The following is a 22,009-nucleotide window of genomic DNA, read 5'->3' on the forward strand; positions in this document are numbered from 1 at the left end:
GACAAAGCCTCACCTGTTTCTTCTACAGCCTGGTCTATATGTGAAGAGGTGAAGCCCATCTCAATCAGCGGAGTGTATATTGGGGGCATCAATGGAGGGGATGGGGTGCGCTGGGCTCGACGCTTGTGCCGCAACACAGGGCTGGCTCCTACAAGCATGCAGCATGATTATCAAAGAACAGTTAAACATAACAGGAGTAAGACCCTATAACACTTGAATAGAAAAAGATCAACACTATACAATCAAACCTCTTTATAACGCACAGTAGGCAACACTATCATGTCTCATAAACACTGTCAACTAAACACATGTATAAATCACCTATTATAATCAAATTATCAAAATAATCAAACTGATTCTGACACTACCCACCGGCAGTGGTGTATTGTGGTGGTGGTGGTCCACGGAGGGGTGGGGCTGGTGTAGGCACGCTGACAAGGGCCTGGGTGAACAGGGAGGGCAGCTGGCTGGTGTGGGCGCTCGGGTGACCTGTGCCATCCTGCTGGGTACGGTTCACATAGTGGGGCAGGCTTCGGGCACGACCACCGCGTAATGCATTACTCTCTGGGTTCCTGTGTATAAACATACAAGCCAATTAAGACCTTGAATATGGGAATCCTATGGGAATGATTGGTTTGGAAAACATTTCAAAGTATTAAACCTAAACAGCAAGATCTGCAAAATTCCTACACACATGTAAGAATGTTCTTCCCTAATTTAAAGTGGTACTCATATTTAAAATCAATACATATACATGTATAACAAACATAAATTTTGATTGATAAACCTTCAATCACTTACTAAAAATACATTTATAGGAAAATATTTATTACTCTATCAAGATTGTAACCATGTATTTAAAAGCTGAAAATGCACAATTGTTAAAAAGACTGGTGGGTCCTAAAAGATTTACAGTGATCAACTATTGTCTCATAAGATAGAAAAACATGTTTTCTACACCTTTCTTTCAAATTAAACGTGTAATCCTTCATAAGAACCATTGATTTGACATTTATTCATCCTTTTTGTTTAATTAAAACAACTGAATTAATTGTGGTACTGCTCATTTTGAAGCAAGAGTGCATTTTAAAACATAAGCATTAATTCCTCACTTTTAAATTATTGACTGATGGAGAGCTGTTATAGCAGTGACTTACCCAGCCCTAATGTACTGGAGTATGGATGTCTGCATAAGAGCCCTCTGCTGGTCAGTGGTGCGGTCCTGGCCCCTGCACAGGCGGGTAAGTGGGGGTTTGGATGGCACTGTCGTCGCTAGAGGTGGTGCCAGTCTCTCTACACTTGACTGGTAGGAGGGTGGGCATGAAAGTATGGGCATGTACTTCTCTGGAAATTTAGTAAATACTTCATGTGATGTTTATTTTGTTTCAGCAAAGCAATAATCCCAAATTTTCAAAACATTCCCCTTTCTCCTAAATTAATATACGGTGATAAAATGAAGAGGGACTAAATAAATAAATTTCTGCAAAGAGCTTCAATTTTAACCATTATTTTCATGATAAAGTATCAAAGAGTTACCAAGATATAAAAAAAACTTTTACTTGGTTAACATATTAACAGGCAATGTTATCTCACAATATTATATTTTCACTTTTAAACACACCATTACATTAGCTTCATGCTGTACCTTTGAGCCCACGGAGGTTAGTCTTCTCCTCTGCATGTTTCTCTATGGCTAGCTTGTGGAGCATCGCGCGTGTCCTGTCCAACTCTTCCAAACCGACCACCCTCCTGAAGGGGGAGGGGCTAGCCGCTACAAGGATGAGCCGCTTCATAAAGCTACATATCACCCCTTTCATCTCCTCATCCTTCCGTATGACGGTTCCATCAGCCAGGGCCTTGCTGCTGTCTGCCACCAGGTCTGACTTGGGAACCAGCAGCATTTCACCATACTTCTGGCTGGACAGGACACATTGTACTGCCTTCAAAGCTGTTATCTGGATGGAAGAGAACTGTAGAGCAGTAATCTCCTTGAGTATAAGCTTGTCTTGCACTTCAGCATCATTTTCTCCATCAGTTTGATTTTGAACATCAAAAGCTAGATTCTCAGACTTTAAACCAACACCTTCTTGATCTTCAGCAAATTTAACTCTGTGGCCCACAATCTCCAACCCTGTTCTCGAGGATGTATCCTCCTGGCTTCGTTCAGTCCCAGAGCTGCTAGGAGATCTGTCGCCCCTATCTGTTTCCTGGTGTAGGGAACGCACAAGCAGACCATCGTAACAGTTCTCCTGGTTATCAAAGATGTTGGTTGCTGTTTGGTTCAGTTGCGTTTGAGAAGTGATAGCATCTCTTGTTGTGTCTATACCTGCAGGCAATGCTTTCTGGTGTCTTGATTCTGAAAGTAATAAATAATATTGTGAAGATATGTTTTTCTATGACACTCGTGAAATAAAATACGTGCTTACACAGAAATAAACAATTTTTCTGTTTCTTTTGTGCTTATTTTCAAAGTTATAATTAGTATTTTAATTTATTTTCTTAATTACTCCCTTTTTTGAAAAGGGTGTTTTTTTTTACGCCGTAACACGTGGGACGCCCCTCACGCAAATTCTACATATATAATTGCAGATGACGTAGCTGTCAATTCTTTATTTCTGGTTTGTTGAGAAAAAGTTCTCTGAAATTCTTTTTTATAGTAAATTATTCTCTCGTTTTATAGTGCAAAGATTTTATGAAAAGTAATCAATGAAGTTATATTAGTGCATCTATGTTAAAACAAAATAACGAAAACACGTTTATTTTAAGCGGGGCATGAATACATAGCAAATTACTACCCCACCATTTATTGAATGAAAATTTGAAAGGTCGAATGTGTTTGCAAAACTATTGTGGATAATCATTGAATATAAAACATTTTTCTTTGTTTTATATACATAACCAAATTTCTATGCTGCCATTCTTTGAATGAAAATTTGAAAGATCAAATGTGTTAGCAAAACAACTGCAGATAATCATTGAATATAAAACATTTTTCTTAGTTTTAGAGTGTGTTTTATGATACATGGATATTCAGTCATTTTACTGTCAGACCCCAGTCTGTTTTACTTGAAGACAGGTTGATTTCCAGGTAATGATGAGGACCACGCTAGTATCTTGACAAATTGTGAGGCGTGGGTGGGGTAAAAAATCAGTAAATCTTTGAATTGTAGTGTGAATTTTCCAAGAAGTTAGTATTACGTATTACAACGACAAACAATTCAAAATACATTTGAACGATGATATAACATTCTATTTATGTTTGAAAAGTTGTTTTCTTGTGCAATTTGTTTGGTATGAAAGCAAATGTTCAAACATTCAGCTTCAAGATCAAGAAAACGTTTGAAAATGTGATAACCATTTTTCTAATAAAGTTTTTCTGTTTTGATCAAGGGGAGGAAACTACAATGGATTTTAAAAGTAGTTCTGAAAGTTGATATTTTCACTCCTTATTTTGCAGTGAAAATATCAAATTGATATTTCCACTGTTGTTAGTTCACGGATGAAACTCCATATTTCATTGAAAAGCATGAAAGAAAAACATTTCATACATCTACATGATAATCATGCTATTAAAATTATGTTGTTTGTATTACAAGTCCCACAATAGTATTAACAGCAGTATGTGATAAGTAGTTTTAGTTTGAAACTAGCACTCCAGGTATTGACATTTACATTTAATTTTGTCCAGACTGCCTAAATTTGAAGAATAAAGTATGTGCTTACATCAAAGAAACGTTTCCAACACTAAGACTAAAACACTATATCAGCAAAGTATTAGAATATGGATTCCACCAAATATCAGCTCCCTTTCAGGCATTTAACCAAGCCCTCAACCTGTTTGCTATCCTAGCCTATTACCCGACTTGGAAGCATCAATTTGACTGCTGGCAGTGAGGAAACTACTAGCTGCAGTAAGGCTGGTGGAGGAGTCTTCTGTCTCGCTCCTTGACACTTTCAATGAGGAGGTCAGGTCTACAAAACAGGGACAGAAAAAAATAACTCACACATAATTACATCTGGAATAGAAGACCACATAAAAGTGTTCCATAGCTAACTAATTCATTTATTTGTTTTGCTGAAATTCACATATCAAAATCTTGTCCATGTTCAATGGCTTGTGTGGGCAAAATGAAACCCTTCCCCATACCTGGCAGGCCAGACATCGTCAGGTTTGTGCCACTGCTCGCTGTGGAAGATGCACTCAGGAAACTGTCATTCAGGTCGGCTCCGGACTCTGAATCTGTGAATGAACAACTTGTGTTGCAATACAATCATTTGCTAACATTTGTAAATCACAGATACAAAAAGCCAATTCTTTTCTTTGTAGTCTGTTTTGCAACTGAACCAATTTAATATTAAGGGCAAATTACCCCCAATTAAGAAGGGACTATTCAGTGTCTTATGTGTTTTTGTTTTTTTTGTTTTTTTACATCTATCATCTGGAATCATGTATTCTATGGTGTTTAACATGTATTAGATATAAAACATGATTTAAATCTGTCAACCCTTTCATCAGTTTTTGTCCAGACACCATATGTTGGCAAATTGCATGTCGAAAAGAGACCAGAACTCCATAAATAAGTAGTGGTTAGTAACCGAAGTCAAACTTGACCTGTATTTAATGGTGTTTAGCATGTGTGCCATAAACTATTGAAATCAACCAATCCTTTCACAAGTTATTTGCTAGACAGCACAATTACGGCAAAGTTGAAAAGGACAAGTATTTTATGGTGTTAAACATGTGTACCAAAATTCATTTAAATCTGTCCAACCTTTCATGTGTAATCATACCCACAAAACCAACAAAACTGACCCACAAGCTCACTACTATATACCTCGCAAACTTTGTTTCATGAGGTAAAACAAAGACATTGTTCTATTAAATCATCAACTGCGTTTGAATTCAGAACTTACCAGATTGCCTGACAACATCCCTCTTATCAGAGTTGTGATCCTGCTCCTCCTGGTCAAGAACCCGGGCGATATCCGCATCAAGTTTCCTCATCAGGGCGTCCGACTCCTCCAGCACAACCCTGGCTTCATCAACTGCTGTGGAGTCTCCCTCTATAACCGAAACAGGGAAGGCAGGCTTTGGTTTTGACTGCAAGGAGAGACACACATCATTTGATCTATATGTAGCTTCAATCCACTCCAACTGAATCTTTGAAATACAATTATCAATTTGTTTTTCAAGTATTTAGCCATCTTCATTGCAAAAAAAAGTCACAAGTTGTTTGCAGTGCAAAATATTTAGACAATCACCCATTGGTGTCTTGACTTTGGTGGTACATACCTGTGATTTACTGGACTCTGTGTGTGGTGTGAGGAAGGCCAGTTTCATGATGGTCTCCAGGTGTTTGGCTGTGAAGCCCGTTACCAGGCTGATGTCAAACTGTGGGGAGGGGTACGGCTTCAGGGTGGCCAGGGCCATATCACTGCAACAATGTTGCAACTGTTAGTTTACATTTGATACTCAAACTATGTTACATTTGTATACAATAATCTTTTTTGATAATCTTTTCCAAAAAAAAAAAAAATCAGTGCTCTGTCTTAAAGTCCTTTGAATCTTGGAAATCATTTGTTTTATGTAGCTGCTGAACTCCTGTATAACACAATCATCACTAATTGGTCACTGTTTATATATAGATGGTTCATGAAACAGACTTGTTACGGTGTGCAGACTGTATACCATGCCCGTCCTTACACCTACCTGACAGAGACGTCCCCATTGTCCCACTGGACCTTGACAGTGGTGGCCCCTTGACTGGTTACACCCAGGATGGTTCCCTGTTTTGATGTGCCCTGGTGAACACATCTGCCTCCAACACGGAGACCTGCGTCCACACCACCAAGCACTGCTAAGCAGGGCCACACCTAAAGAGGAAAACAGAAATGTCTAGTTTACCGAGACGCTAGGCATGGCCACACCTAAAGAGGAAAACAGAAATGTCTAGTTTTCTGTGAGTTTATTGATTTCTATAACAATTAACAAGTTTTGAGTTTGATCTTATTCTGAATTCATTTTACTTGCCTGTGAGCAGAGCTGAGAGATGTTGTCATCATCCAGGTCACTCTCTTTCTCAATTGTCTCCTTAGATGTTTCTTTATCTGGAATGAGTGTTATATTCCCTGATTTTCTCTTCTAAGAGTATTTATTCAAATGCATAAAGTATTTACCAATAAAAACGGCCAGTATCGAAATAAATGAAGTCCTATTTAGTTATTATTTCTAAAAAAGATGCTAAACCGTTAAAATAAGACAATCTCCTATGCAGTGAACTCCCCTTTAAATCCAATGGGATATCCGGTGTATCGTAAAGGGAAGTAAATGCTGTCTGGAAATGGCTACACTCAACTTTTTAAAATCTAATTGATTAATATCTTTTTAACTCACAAATATGCATGCTAATAAATTGAATTATGTTCCGGAAAAATCCCAATGTGTTTCAATACACAAAATATCAAAATCAATTGCTTTTTTTTCATTTTGTTCTTGCAGTTTAATCCATTTAACCACCTTTATTGGAGCTCTGATTTCCGGTAATTATGTCCAGCATTTTCTTTTAGCAATTCTTGAGCACAACAATGATGATTTCAAGATAAAAACAATTTGATACAAGCACTCTTCTCATCAGCTGAAATGTTCATACCATCTTTGTCCATGAAATCTTGTTGCTCCTTTTGATCATTTTTCTGCTCAATGTTCTCTTTTGGCTCCTTTGTTTCTTTCCCCTGATTACTGCTCATGCCTGGCACTTCCTGTAGCATGTCAGTGTCCTTGACCTTGTTAAAACCCTGGATGATGGCTTCATTTACAACCTCGGTCCATTCAGGCCTGAAGCGTTAGGGTTTGTGGATTACACACAAGATATTGCAAACTATTTAGGAGACTCATTTCCATCAAGATACTTTATAATCATGATAATACATAAATTATTTTACCACAAGGAGTTCCCCTGTAAATCAAAGAATTTATTACTATTTTCTATATCTGACTTACAAATACAGTAAAACTTACAAGATGTAATAAACAATAATTTTCTTTTCTATAAAGCAGTTTGAATCAAAAAAATAATGATGCACTCAAAAAATTTAACTTAAAAAAAGTAACTTCAGCATAATACCGATGTATGTAGGTATGGTGCACACCAAAATACACCTAGGTTTAAGAACGTTGCCTTTTAGAAATGCATGCATATTTACAGTTTCAATATTTGTTTCAACACAAATGATATATATATATATATATATATAATTTTACATAAAACATTGACTGCAATGACTATATTTTAAATTGCACATGTTTTTCTAAATGGGGATCACATAATGATAAACCACATGATTATGATCATTTTTATGTGCTTGTTTGGTAGAGAAATAAGTCAGTGCAAACCTTGAATGTAGAGTTCGTATAAGGTTGACCATGGCCTCGGACACGACGGTGCTAGGTGGGGCACACAGGGGCTCCCCTGGCAGCAATTCCTTGTTGACTGCCTGAATCTGCATGTCCACTATCTTAATCTGAAACAGGACAGTAGAGAATGTACTGCATGGCAGTGTTGGGTGGGGCACACATGGCCTCCAATGGAAACAGGTCATTGTTCACTATCTAAATATGCATGGTCACTATCTTCATCTGAAATAAATGTTTGCAATGTAATTGAGTTATTAACAAAGTGTCTGTTATCAGGGAATCACTGTTGACTTCTATTAAAAATTTATATGTTGTAACTAAATGACTTTTGTTCTCTAAGAAGTCAAAACAGTTACCTTTTCTCCTGGATTACTGCTATAAAAGGTCACGCATGGGTACAGTTCTGTCGCTTCAATGTCTTCAAAGGCCAACTTCGGCTCCTACAAAATGTAAACAGTAAATATTTATAAGATTAAACATTTGAAAATCAATTTAAATAATGCATATTGTTAAAAATCTAAGCTTCTTTTAAGATGTAAAGCTTTACCTCTCCGTTCTTGCCAAATGAGAGAGTCTTGGAGTCCATGTCAAGTACACAGATGATGTAGTCTGCCTGTGTGAAGCCTGTGAGAGAGCGGGCCTGCTCCCCATTGTGGTACAGGTTGCCACTGTATGCCCGGTACAGCCACATGTCTGATGTTGACCGGTGCCCATAGTCTAACACTGGTAACCGGCACACACCCACACACGTACCCTCATTGCTCTTGTTCTCCTTCAGGACTTGGAACTGTACAAAACAATATCAGAACTGTACCGCCAAGAATGTTAATTTAACATAAGGCTTTTTACTATGATGTCGAAACAGTTAGTATCTATTGCTTTGATATTAAAACATTATATTTTTAAGTATTTCAGTATTTGAAAGAATGAACTCGGCTTAATTTGTTGGAGAAAAGACACTTTTTTTTTTAATAATTACCCTCCAAGTGTAACACCCAGAAGAGATGGGTGTTGAGGCCACTCCATACCCCTTTCCAGCAATGCTGTGTACCAGTGTATGTCCATTCTCCACAGTACAGCACACACACTTCTCAAGGTCAAAGGACACATCCAATGTTGTCAGCCCTTCATCATCAAAGTCAATATCCCCACTGACAATGGAACCACTCCTGCTCACTTCTGCAATGTTGTTATCTCCTCTAGTTTGCTCTTCTCCACTAGAGTTACCTCCCATGGAGTCATTTCTTACATACTTACTCCCCTTTCTTCGAGAACGGCCAGATTCAGTGACAATATTATCTGAAAAGCTGGACCTGGGGGAATCAAACCTGCTGCTGGACTGGATATCTGACTGACTGGTTTTCAGCTGATCTGTGCTTGACTCCTCTATCTTGAGTTTCTCAACTCTTCGTATGAGGGACAGCTCCTCTAACCTCGCGCTCATGATGGCACAATCCAGGGGGAGACTCCACATGTTGTCTGCTAGGCAGATGAGCAGGTCTGACACCACCTGAAGAAGAATAGATGAGTATTCAATGACAATCTTGTGTACCAAAGTAAATGGGAAGCGATTGACTTTCAACTGAGCTACAATGGCATGCTTTATAAAATGTTTCATATGTAAAATCCTCTGTAAGATAAAACACAGTAGGACAAAAACTGGTTTTACATTTACCTGTTTCTGGAAATCGGTGTCTTTACTGTCACAAGCTGGAAGCACGCTTTCTAGAACTTGCAGAGCAGCTAGCTTTGTCCTTAGACTGTGACCTGAATTAAGATTATTTCATTCAAACAGGGCAGTTGTTTCAGAATTTTAAAAGAATTTTAAATTATCTAGTATAAAAAAGAGAGCCATGGAGAGAACACTAACACTGTTCTGTTGTTTTTGTGGAAAACGGGGCAAAACTTGATGATTATTATTCTATTGATATTATTGAATTCAGAGTAGGCAGCTGTGCTATACATGTGCAAATTGTCTCTGGCAACATATAAACCAAGATAAATTCGAATATCTTGGTTGTTTTTTGTTTAGTTATGCCAGTAAGTACAATAAGTTTTTTAATCACTGTGTTGGCGAAAAAGGGGCACTTCCCACCATTAGTAAAGTCAGAGTTATGGGCCTTTATATACATGTGCATATTGTCGCTGTCAACATGCGTATTAAGTTTCATCTGCACACCTTCAACAGCATTTTAGTCATTGCCACGGTAAAAAAAAGCTTTTTTGTTTTTGTTTAAAAAGGGCATTACTCAACAAATATCAAAGTCAGAGTTAAGAGCCTAGCTATATACAAGTGAATGTCAACATGTGTACCAAGTTTTATGTATAAATACTGTTTTCAAGTTACTGCAAAGATAACATTTTCAACATGAAATCCAATTATATTACCGTATCATATTTCATCAACTTTTTCCTATTTCACTTGTATCAATTTTGTAGAATTGTGTTCAATTTCTTGGGACTTTGTCTCAATTTAAAGGCTAAATGGATTTGGGAATGGGCCGCATATCACCCCTTGCGGGTACCCTAGAAAAAGCTCTGGCAAAAACAACTGATTTGTTGTGTTATCTAATGATCCCCTAAAAATGCAAGTAATTTGCAGTGTATAAACATCTCATTCTACAAACCATGTCTTGTCTCCCGGAGTACAGAGATGAGCATGTCTGTCCAGCGCCTGTTTGTGAGGAGTTGCTGTATGTTGGGCGCAAGGATGACCCGACGGACAAAACCCAGGAAGTTGGCCACCTGGTTACCATGGCTACTGGCATTGTCAAGGTGACGGTGGATCTGCAGCCACAACAGGTCCAGGACAGACTGTAACACCCCACTGGTCAGCTCACTGCAGTGTAGGCTGGAACAAAAAAACATCTTACATACTAATGGTGCTAAATTGTAGACTTTTCATATAACTTCAAAACCATTCATGCAATTTATTTGTTATTTACTTAAAAAAGAGATTAAACTATCTGAAACAGGTATGCAAGGTTTCACCAAAGATATTTTTTATTACAGAATTAAGAGAAATTTGAAAATAGTCTTTTCATCATATCACGACATCAAACTTTAATGTTGTTGTTAGATGATGCTCATGATGATTGAAATTTACATAAAATAATGCAATGCATGCCCGTTCCTTCGAATTAGAGATTTTTTTATATTTAATTTATTCTTTTAGTACGGTAAGTTAGTCACATTTTTATTCTTTAATTGTGCACGTGAAGCACGGCTTTGATGATGCTCCAAAGGAGATCTTATATAAATATTGCGTTTCAATTTACTGTAAAATTGTTCTAATTGTGAATAAATCAAGGCTGGTTTGACCAAAAAACTAAAAATCAAGCAATCCACATAATTTCTTCATATCCATTTTTTGCAAAAGATATTTCTGTTGTCACAGCATGCCTCAATCTCTCAGTATTAATCATCCTAAAGGTCCTGTAAGATACAGATACATGTATTTTAATGATCAAACTTAGTGCCCATTTAATATCATATAAACAGTATCTCAATGACACAGCTCCTTCACTCTTACATACCTTGCAGTGAGTGTGATAATCTGGACCAATCTGAAGCTGGCAACCCTCAGTATGATGGCAAGATGTGACTGCAGCAGTCTGCCATTGACGGGCTGCACAAAACCAAATATGGGCGTAACCACCCCAACCATATCATAGAGGGAAGGCAAAAGACCACAGGCTGTGAACAGAGAAATGTCCACAGCCCGGTAGTTCACGCTCAATGAAAACAGAGATACCAGGATCATTCGGTGCTTGCAGGCTGAAAAAGACAACACTAAATGTTTAACCATAAACAAGATCTTCAAATGTGTAGAAGTTGATCAAAGCTAAATTGCTCACAACATCAGCTATATAATGATTAAGTCAGAGCAAAGCTAAGTGACTAATGATCAAATAAATGATTACTTTCCAGAAAACTTACAGCTTATGATCAGTAAAATGAGCACTTGCCTAGACTAAGTGAATCAGATCTAACAATGTCCAGCAGTCCTAGCACGAGAGATTCATAGATATCATGAGCAGCAATCTGGATTTCTCTCTGGGTCTCTGAGTGGGCTGACCTCACACCATCCTGAAATTGTTGGATCAAAATAGAAATAAAATTGAATACTAGTTTACTTAAGTGAATTATGTTTTTTAAAACTATCTGCCTCTTTCCATGTGTATCTACAATTAGTTTCATGCAAAACTAGGAAATAACAAAAAGGACTTACGCAGTAGTACGAAAGTCGTTGAATCTTTGTGCCTTCAGGTCCCTGTGTAAGGCCAAGGTTAAAGCACCCAGCCAGGAGACAGAGATGGGCGGAGCATAGCAGGGTGGACAGGGTTTGGGGTTGGACTGGAGGCCCTGCACCTTCTTCTTTCTCCTTGTGGGCTGACAAGATCTCCCGGATCTGGTTCAATGCATACAGTCGACTCTAGAATGGAGTACAAGTTAATGGTAAGTTTCACTGGTCTAAATCATAAAAATGTTAAATATTTCTCATGCCCTACTGGTCCGTTTAAGTCTGATGGATTGAAACTATAATGGAAATGTAACAAATGTTAATTTTTATTTATTATTCTTATTTTATGAATAAGAATCAGTCTTGCATAAACTGTGTGTCTGGTACCTCTGCTCTTTTGTTCTGCAGTTGCATTGCCTCCAGCACAGACTTGTACGAAACATCAGGGGCTGCAACTCCTGTCGGCCTTTTCTGAGACTGAGACTCTCCCTTAATGAAAGCACACAGCTCCCCAGCTATGCCTTGCTCAGTTTGAAGGTTTTTCAGCCCAGCAAGTTGCTTTGAGTGGTGGTGGTGCCAGCGAAGCCTTCGCAGGGTTTGTTTAACTTTTTGTAGTGACAGTAATGTTCTTGTTTCTGTAAAGAAAGTTAACTGTAAAATGCTTCATATCCCTTAAGTTATTTGATGCATCTTTTTTCCCTAAAAATACGTTGTTTTAAAAATTAACGACAGATTAAATTATTGAAGATTACTGAATCAAAAAGCAGAATACGGCTTGCAAAATAAAGAGTTTGAGCTTATTCAGTAATGTACCAAATCTCACATCATCAGCTTTTTGAAATACAGACCACTTCTTAACTACCTGTACTTGATGGGTTAGGTGTGGCACTGCCCTCGCGGTGAAGTAACTCAGCACTAGAGGGGTCCAGGGTCTGCAGATCAGGGTAGCTTCCCTTGTGAACAACACCTTGCTCAGTGTCGGACTTGCTCTCCCCTTGATAAAAACATGTACATGTTGGATGACTGTAGGAGTATTACGGGGATTAATTCGTTTCCATGAAATAATCAAATTATATCAATTATGTCGCAAAGCAATTATTAGATGGGTTTTGATCAAGATTATGGATCAGTTAAAGGTTGTATTTAAAGTGTAGTGTTCAAATACACACAAGTTGATTTACCTTTTCAGTGGAGATGGGTGTGTTATGAAAATAAAGTTCCTAAAGAGGAAAAAGTAATTGCTGCTGACCAATAAACACACTGGTCTGACCTAGATTTTGACCCTAGATGACCCACATTCACACTGGTCCTAAACATCATGTTGAGAAATATTCAGAATGAGAAATTTTAACACTATGTTTTGTCTTAATATTTGACTAAGTGACTTATATTTGGACCCGTGAATATCATATTGATAAATATTCTGACTGAGTTTCATAAAGATCACTGTTGAACTTATAAATGCATTTTTTCTTGATTTGACCTACTTACCTATTTTTTTTACCGAAGTTGACCCATATACACACTGGTCCTATATATCAGATTCTTTCTGACTGAGTTTCTTCTAGATTTATTGATGAATTTGTTATGGGAATAAGAGGTAACACATTTTGTCGTAATATTCGGCCTAGCGTGTTCCAAGAGATGATCCATATTTACATCGGTCATAAACAACATGCTGACAAATATTCTGACCTAGTAACATGAAGATCGGATAAAAATATTTGTATTTATGACGCAGAAAAATACTTCAACTCACATAGCACATGAAAACATCAAATTTGTTTAAAATGTTTGTAGATTGGCACATATGAAGTTCGAAGCAATTCACATTGATAATTGTAAAATGATACTGATATCTTATCAAATGCAATACTTAGATTTCTGGTATCCATGACACCACATTTATGATGTTTATATTTATCTTTCCTGTTAATCTGTATACAAAAATTTAAAAGCAACACCATAATGGTTTATATGTTAACTTACTTTTATCACTAGGTTTCCCATTTGTTCTTGTTTCTTTTGGTGAAGATGGCACTGAAATCGAAAACCACAAACATCTGGACCAAAATTCTTGAAAAATCAGACACATGTTTCATTTAGCCAAATTACTTAATTTTACTTGTATTACAAAGTACATAGAATGAGAATATAACACAAATTATACCAAATAAAATTGGTGTTGAGCTTGATGCTGTTATAAGGAATATGAGATAATTTGAGAAATTGTGACCTTGCTTGTTTATTCTGACAGTGTTATGGCAATGTATTTAATGTATCTGCCAATAAAATATTGACTTGACTTCAAATTTTAACAAGAGATGTTTGTCAAACATTATGACCCTCCTGAGAGCCATGTTGTCAGGAAAATTTGGACAATTGAATGGAATATGCATTGACCTCCACGTAAAGTTTTAGGGCCATGGGTGCAGGCAGTGTCAAGGAATCACACAGACAAGCTTATTGCGTTCAAGGTCACTGTGACCTTGACCTTTGACCTGATGACCCCTTAAATTAAAAGGGGTCATCTACAGGTCAGGCTCAATCCCCTAGTCAAGTTTGATGATCATAGGTTCAGGCTTTGTTGAGATATCACTGGGAGAAGCTTTGTTAACTCTTTTGTGTTAAAGGTCACTGTGACCTTGACCTTTGACCCAAAACAAATAGGGGTCATCAACTGGTCAGGCCCAACCCACAAGTTAAGTATGAGGGCCATTGGTGCAGGCATTGTCCAGTTATCACTTGGACAACCTTTTATCATTAAGGTCAATTTGACCTTGACCTTTGGCCTGGTAACCCCCAAAATCAAAAGGGGTCATCTACTGGTCAGGCCGAAGCTCTATGTCATGTTTGAGGGCCATGGGTGAAGGCATCGTCGAGCTATCACTCGGACAACTTTTCATCCTTCAAGGTCAATGTGACCTTGACCTTTGGCCCGATGAGCCCCAAAATCAAAAGGGGTCATCTACTGGCCAGACCCAACCTCCCAAGTCAAGATTGAGGGCCATGGGTGTAGGCATTGTCAAATTACCAACCTTTTATTATTCAAGGTCACTGTGACCTTGACCTTTGACCTGATGAACCCTAAAATCAATAGGTGTCATCTACTGGTCAGGTCCAGCCTCCATGTCAAGTTTGATGACCATAGGTCTATGCATTGTTGATTAATCACTCGGACAAGCTTTACAATCCTTTTACCATTTAAAGTCACTGTGACCTTGACCTTTGACCCGATGAACCCTAAAATCAATAGGGGTCATCTACTGGTCAGGCCCTATCTTCATATCAAGTTTGATGACCATACGTCAAGGAATTGTTGAGTTATCACTCGGACAAGCTTTGGTCTACGGACGGACAGATGGACCGACTGTCAGGTGCAAACTAATATACCCCTCTTCTTCAAAAGGGGGCATAATTAAGAACATGGAGACTTATATTGTCAAAAAGGTTCTAAATGACATTGAATGAAGAAGGTTAGAACATTTTCACCTTCACCTCTCAAGACGCTAACTTTTCCTCATAAGACACATCATCATTCTAAGTTTCGAGCACAATACAGACCTACATTTTTGTTTCAATAAAATCAAATCCTAAATGTTTTGGAGGAACTAACTCACCAGTCCAGTAAGTTTTGACAGCCAGTATGAGGAAGAGTGCTCGTCTAAGGCTGGCGGCACACAGATCCTGGTAAGAACTCTCGCTATCTGGCCTTACTGTCTCAGCGTCTTCACTCTCATCTATGGGGGAACAATAAAGAATGGATGAATGGATATAAACTAATTTATTAACAAATGAAAATTTGCCAACAAAAATTTAGTTGACCAATAGATTCGAATTTTGTAGGCATAGTTGCCATAGCCTATAAACGCATAATCCAGTCCATTTAATTTTATAACTACCCAGTTACCTTCCTTAAAAAATGATGGTAAGCTTACAGACCATTTTACAATTTTTTCATAGTAAAGAATGTAAGTTGAACAGTATGAGATTTCTTAATTTTCAGGATAATGTCAAATTATTTTCAAAGATAGCATTACAATTAAAGCTAAAAACATCCATTGGAATACAGTCACCTGGACAGACAAAATACAAATAGATACAAACCATCAGTGTCATGGCCATTCTCCATGTCTACATTGCGGAGTCTTGAGTTCTCCCCCGTGTCCAAGTCTGCTGACAGATTTGGGGGAGCATTCTCTCCATCACTCCCGGCAACCTGGAACTTATGACGGTTAACTAGGTACAGGCGTAGACGATAAACCTCCTGCACAGCTGATATGAAGCTGGCATCATCACTGAAAGCAAAGAGTTGTCCATCTATGTTCATTTTTTCAAGATACCAAATATCAATTTAATACTTTCTTTTTCCAAAAATTAATCTCAGACCTTGAAAATCGTAATACCAATAAAACATGATAAAACTGTAAAATATTGTTAAATGACCTAGTAAGTGTCATGTTTTGCAATTAAACATTTAAAAAAATGTCTAGCAAGACATTCATTTTAGATAAGTCAAGGTGGTTGATCCTCTTTTAACTAATCCATTAAGCAAGTGTTCGCTTACATGCCAATCTTGCCACTCCTAGCCTGCTCCACTGTGTTGGTGTGCTTGAGGATTGCAGCCAGGGTGAAGCGGGTGACCAACTCCAGCACAGGGTCACCACGTACATCACATGTGTCAAGGTCTGAAAGCAGAGGGGTATTGTTTTCACATGGTTCATGGTCCTTTTTTATTACAGCACATTCTTCTAAAGATTCCATATAATGAACAGTACAAGGCTGGAGCACCACTATACCATAATTTTTTTGTATTCATAATTTGCAATCAAAACAGTAGGAATGACAATCAAAGTTGAATATTTGGCTAAAACATTTTTGTAAAATCTGGCACACACTACTAGTAATGGGCAAATTTTTATACATACCCAGGCTCTCAGCCGTGTCCACCATGAGGCTGTGTATGGCCACCACGCTGTCCTCCTGCACATGACAGCCCAGTTTGAGAAGCCAGTCAGTGTCCCTCTCCCATTCTGTTGCACTCAATCGCTCATAGTGACCCGCAGTCTCTGTAGGGAACTCCAGTAGGCATGACACTATCTGATTTACTTCCTCACCTACATCCTCACACCCTGAAACAGGTTTATGTAGGGTATGGTATGTGAGCTAACTGACCATTATCCACAGCTTTTTGTCGTTGTGTATCCCAACTTGAGCTCTAACAGTATAAGCTTTGGAAACCTCATATATATCTAGTAGAGTAGAATCTTTTGAAATACAAAAGGTTCAAGAGAAATATCAACTCCAATTAAACAAGAGATGTTTGTCAAACATTATGCCCCCCCTGAGCGCCATGTTGTCAGGATTATATGGACAATTGAATGAAATATGCATGGACCGAAATGACAGCTAATTTGTTGCTGTTTTAAGATTATGACCATTAAAGTGTGAGGATAAAGTGTGTCATGACCGTCATGACCTTTGACTCTATGAACTCAAAATCCAGAGTCATCAGCTGGTCACCAGAAACCTAAATGTCAAGTTTGAGGGCCATGGGTGCAGGCATTGTCAAGTTATCACAAGACAAGTTTTTTTCGTTCAAAGTCACTGTGACCTTGACCTTTGACCTGATGACCCCTTAAATCATAAGGGGTCATCTACAAGTCAGATGCAACTCCAAGTCAAGTTTGAAGGCCATGGGTTCAGGCATTGTTGAGTTATCACTCGGACAACCTTTTACCATTCAAAATCACTGTGACCTTGACCTTTGGCTCTATGAATCCTAAAATCAATAAGGGTGATCTACTGGTCAGGCTTAACATCCATGTCAAGTTTAATGATCATAGGTTCAGGCATTGTTGAGAAATCAGTGGGGGAAGATTTGTTAACTTTTTTGCGTTAAAGGTTACTGGGACATTGACCTTGGCCTGATGACCCCCAAAGTCGATAGGGGTCATCTACTGGGCAGGCCCAACCTTCAGGGCCATGGGTGCAGGCATTGTCGAGTTATCACTCGGACAACCTTTTACCATTCCAGGTCACTGTGACCTTGACCTTTGGCCAGATGACCCCCAAAAACCATAGGGGTCATCTCCTGGTCAGGCCAATTCTCCAAGTCAAGTTTGAGGGCCATGGGTGCAGGCATTGTTGAGTTATCAATCAGACAACCTTTTACCATTCAAGGTCACTGTGACCTTGACCTTTGGCCCAATGACTCCCCAAAACATTGAGCCCAAAAAACAATAGGGGTCAGCTACTGGTCAGGCCCAACCTCCAAGTCAAGTTTGAGGGCCATGGGGACAGGCATTGTCACGTTATCACTCGGACAACCTTTTACCATTCAAGGTCACTGTGACCTTGACCTTTGGCATGATGACCCCCAAAAACAATAGGGGTCAACTACTGGTCAGGCCCAACCTCCATATCAAGTTTGAGGGCCATGGGTGCAGGCATTGTTGAGTTATCACTCGGACAAGCTTTAAAATTATTTTACCATTAAAGGTCACTGTGACCTTGACCTTTGACCCGATGACCCCCAAATCAATAGGGGTCATCTACTGGTCAGGCCCAACCTTCATGTGAAGTTTGATGACCATACGTCCAGGGATTGTTGAGTTATCACTCGGACAAGCTTTGGTCTACCGACGGACCGACCGACGGACCGACCGACCGACATGCCTGTGCAAAGCAATATACCCCTCTTCTTCGAAGGGGGGCATAATTAGATTGATAAACATTTTTAAGCATATAAGCATATGACACAAAGCAGGCTTTAAAATGACTTATTGTAACACTCTTTGCCTGTAAAATAAGCATTAACCAGAAATAGCTTGTGTTATAATACAAATGCTTAACCATTTAACATATTAACTCAAGAGCATTAAACAATAGTGTACCAGTTGGCAAGGATTCCAGCCCATTGCTGAAGATTTTGTTCTCCAGCCAGGCCGCTGACATATTTTCAGCTTCACTGATTGGTGGACCCAGCAACATGCTGCCAAGGCAATGACCAATCAGAAGAGAGCACACCCTTTCTAAGTCAACCAACCATAAAGCGGACATGCTAGAGTTGAAACCTGAAACAAAAATAAAATAGGAAATTCAAGCCAAAGTTATTCCATCACAAACCAAACTTTGCAAACAACTCTCACTGAAATATGATGAATTTTAAATGTATCATATAACATCAACATAACCTAATTAATATAATGTTTATGTTGTAGTAGCGTTTTAACTAAGTAGGTATACAATAGTGCTGCACCCTGCCCATTTTGGGTACCACCTTTTGCTCTAAAAGTGTACAGCATGTGCACCCTTCTACCATTTTAGAATTGAATGATAAGCATCCTAAGGACCTTTGTTTTGTTTTAAAGCTTTTTATATAATAATATATACAATTAATATAACTGGGGGATTAGGCCTAAAACCATTTTTATGATTTTTACTTAGATTACTTAGGCCACTCAGTTTTGTTTAACCGCTTGTGTAACACATAGTTTTGCAAAAATAAGAATTTATAGGAAAATGAAGGTCATTGATGTGTAAGAATTATGATTGTTTAAATAAAACATAATACTTTCCCACGTTTAAACAAGAGAAGGGAAAAACAATTGCGGGGTTTTTTATGTAAAAAAAGCAGCAACAGCAGCTCATTTAAATGTGGTATTTCATTTGACTTTTTGGGTAAAAAACCCCTTAAAAGTACAAATAGTGCATATTCGTTATATTTATAGCATCTAATTATGGCATACATGTAATATTAAATGTTCTTCACAGCCCGATAAAATTACCCTTTTCTACCTTATCACCCTGTCTCTTTTCTGCAGCATCTTGCTCTTTTTAAAACCTGTCTTAGAACCATGTTGTCAATATCATTCATATAAAAATTAATGTTACTGGTAGTAGTCTGGTTCAACATACATTGTTCAAGTTCCCTTTTCTCGTATCGTTCGATGTTTGTGAGGAGTTTACAGAGGTGGTCGAGTCTCGAGAGAAGGGAGAGCAGCGAGTTGAGAAGGGGGACAACTCTCCACTGGGGAATCAGCAGGAGGGAATGCAGTAGATGGAACAGCATCGCTCCAACTGGTGAGTCATACAGGATGTCTAAAATAAACATTCAACATTTATTTCATACACAAACTTTTTTTAACAACATGGCTTTGTAGTGTTTCTGATTATGACAATTTTTGTTGAACCTGACAAAGTGCATGACAACTTCATGTGTTTACAATATATGGAATTACTTTATACCTATTCTTATAATGAAGCCTTACCGAGTACATGTTCCTGTATGAGCAGTTTCCTGTCCTGGCAGTGTCCCAGTATACGAGCTGACTGTGAGAGCAGCTCGGAGCTCAGAGGCAGGATTAGAGATATGTGCTCCTGGATCAGCTCTATCACTCCATCATACTGGGAAAGTGAAAGAATTTATAATTAGTTATTGAATGCATGTATGTACTTCTGGCTGTACATTGTAACATGAATGTACATGTATAAACTATGGCTTTATTGTACGCTATTTGTGAAAGCTAACAATCTCATGTAAAATTGGGCCCCAAGAACTAGTATATGCTAGTGACATTTTGGACACCAGCACAATACTTCTACACAATTTACTATACAAAATTTAGCAGTAAAATCTAGCTTTGTTTTTCTCCAACAGATACCACTATACTGTTTGGTGCTTTACTTACAGTAGGTTGTGTGTGTTCCTCCTGTGTGCAGTAGGCAAACAGGTGTTTGTGTATAGATGAGAGGAGGTCATGTAGCTGAGGACAGCAGGAGTCGGGCTGGTACATGCTAGCCTCACCTGTGTCAGAGGTTGTCTCTACATGGTGAAGAGCCATTTCCTGGAATGGTGGTAACTGTTATATACTCTGGTAGAGATGACTGATAGTTCACAGTTTGTGATTGGGTTTGGGTCAATATGTGGTATATCACAATAACACATACACTTTCTTTCTAGTCATTGAAACGCATGCCAACACAACATAATATACCAGTATATTATATGCCTATCAATTTCCTTTTCCATATCCAACAGTGAAAATACAGCACGCCGTATTGAAAAATCTGTATCATGATACTGTCGTTTTCTGATTCCGTATCATGCGAGTACCGTTTGTAATGTCGGAACTACTTCCGCGTTGCTAAAAATAGCAATCTTGACTCACGCTCCAGAAGCATGTTAATATTTAAGAGCATGGTTCTCATGTTCTTCAAAAAACCATGAGGATAAGCACAGAGAAGAGAACACTTCCAATCTATCTAGACAGCTACTTCACACATGCTTCAGTGAACTAGTTGTTTGCCATTTCGAACTTCATAAATTGTTGCATTATCCATGTTTATTATCATAAATATGAGCAGCTCGCCAATACAAAGAAATAGGCGAATTCGCGTCATCGATAGAAATATTGACTCACAAACTTCCCTCAATTCTGCATATTATGATCATCAAAAAATCCCACAAATATTTACTTTGTTTAAAATGGCCGCGTTTCATTACAGGAAATGACAATTAGCCTCCCTTGACTTCATTACACAAAACTATGTAACACATTCGAATACATACACGCATTTGACAGATGGCATTATATTTAATTCAAATTGAAACCGAAAAATAAAAAGGAGTAATTAAATAGGCAGGTATATAATAAATGGAATATTATGATAAAACGATTTTCTGGTGACCTGCATCACGTCTCGTTGGGTGAGTAAACATGTATCCGTCGAAACCGTGTTTACACACCGAACTCGATGTGATACAGGTCACCAGAAAAGCGTCCTATCATAATATCCCCTATGAATTGGGTAATGAGATGATCCAAGCATTGTCTGCATTATTACCTTCTAATACATTTAAATAAGAAGTTCTAAATAGTTCAAGCCTCAAATTGCATTTACAAAGCATTAAGCATAAATGTTTTGATATTTAAATCTTTCACACTAAGTTCTTTAATCTTTTGAGGTTCTTTAAGTCTTTAAGAATCCCACGATAAAAGACCTACAGTTTCAAAAGTGAGATTCCTTAGTAAGTTCTTCATAAGCATCTGTGTCAGGTTTAGGTCTGGTGTGAACTGTAGACTGGCTGCCCTGGTCTGCTTCAGGCCCAGTAGCACTGCTATGTGGCTGTTGTTCTGTAGGCTGTGTAACACCATGTTCAACTGCATCATCTGTAAATATATGGCATTGTATATTTTCGGACAGTATTTAAACAATAACAATACAATAACAATATGTGCTTATACTCTATCAACAAACAACTCTTGCTATAGGTTGTTTCTTAGAACTTAGGTTATTAATTCATCATTGTACCTGTAAGGTTAGTTGGTAAACACAATTTGGATGGG

At 38.2% G+C, this 22,009-nt stretch overlaps 1 protein-coding gene across 2 annotated transcripts in view; it reads right to left on the minus strand.

The window, feature by feature from the left end:
- The window catches only part of LOC128226697 (probable E3 ubiquitin-protein ligase HERC1), a 62,918-nt gene that overhangs the window by 29,098 nt on the left and 11,811 nt on the right, over window positions 1-22,009 (minus strand). For both annotated transcript variants that reach the window (XM_052936677.1, XM_052936676.1), the window contains exons 15-46: window positions 21,668-21,832; window positions 20,351-20,506; window positions 19,931-20,066; window positions 19,578-19,760; window positions 18,554-18,733; window positions 16,586-16,789; window positions 16,225-16,345; window positions 15,765-15,955; window positions 15,278-15,397; window positions 13,647-13,697; window positions 12,520-12,651; window positions 12,045-12,292; window positions 11,646-11,849; window positions 11,383-11,503; window positions 10,951-11,191; window positions 10,042-10,265; window positions 9,090-9,181; window positions 8,394-8,924; window positions 7,962-8,201; window positions 7,771-7,854; window positions 7,394-7,521; window positions 6,651-6,835; window positions 6,032-6,108; window positions 5,711-5,874; window positions 5,294-5,435; window positions 4,915-5,101; window positions 4,148-4,240; window positions 3,859-3,972; window positions 1,646-2,356; window positions 1,158-1,344; window positions 373-572; window positions 14-148 (exon numbers count right to left, since the gene is read on the minus strand). In XM_052936677.1, coding sequence (XP_052792637.1) covers window positions 14-148; window positions 373-572; window positions 1,158-1,344; window positions 1,646-2,356; window positions 3,859-3,972; window positions 4,148-4,240; window positions 4,915-5,101; window positions 5,294-5,435; window positions 5,711-5,874; window positions 6,032-6,108; window positions 6,651-6,835; window positions 7,394-7,521; window positions 7,771-7,854; window positions 7,962-8,201; window positions 8,394-8,924; window positions 9,090-9,181; window positions 10,042-10,265; window positions 10,951-11,191; window positions 11,383-11,503; window positions 11,646-11,849; window positions 12,045-12,292; window positions 12,520-12,651; window positions 13,647-13,697; window positions 15,278-15,397; window positions 15,765-15,955; window positions 16,225-16,345; window positions 16,586-16,789; window positions 18,554-18,733; window positions 19,578-19,760; window positions 19,931-20,066; window positions 20,351-20,506; window positions 21,668-21,832 — 5,947 coding nt within the window. The remainder of the gene's footprint in view (window positions 1-13; window positions 149-372; window positions 573-1,157; window positions 1,345-1,645; window positions 2,357-3,858; window positions 3,973-4,147; window positions 4,241-4,914; window positions 5,102-5,293; window positions 5,436-5,710; window positions 5,875-6,031; window positions 6,109-6,650; window positions 6,836-7,393; window positions 7,522-7,770; window positions 7,855-7,961; window positions 8,202-8,393; window positions 8,925-9,089; window positions 9,182-10,041; window positions 10,266-10,950; window positions 11,192-11,382; window positions 11,504-11,645; window positions 11,850-12,044; window positions 12,293-12,519; window positions 12,652-13,646; window positions 13,698-15,277; window positions 15,398-15,764; window positions 15,956-16,224; window positions 16,346-16,585; window positions 16,790-18,553; window positions 18,734-19,577; window positions 19,761-19,930; window positions 20,067-20,350; window positions 20,507-21,667; window positions 21,833-22,009) is intronic.

The sequence above is a fragment of the Mya arenaria genome, chromosome 3, assembly GCF_026914265.1.
Source record: "Mya arenaria isolate MELC-2E11 chromosome 3, ASM2691426v1".
Taxonomy (NCBI): Eukaryota; Metazoa; Mollusca; class Bivalvia; order Myida; family Myidae; genus Mya; species Mya arenaria.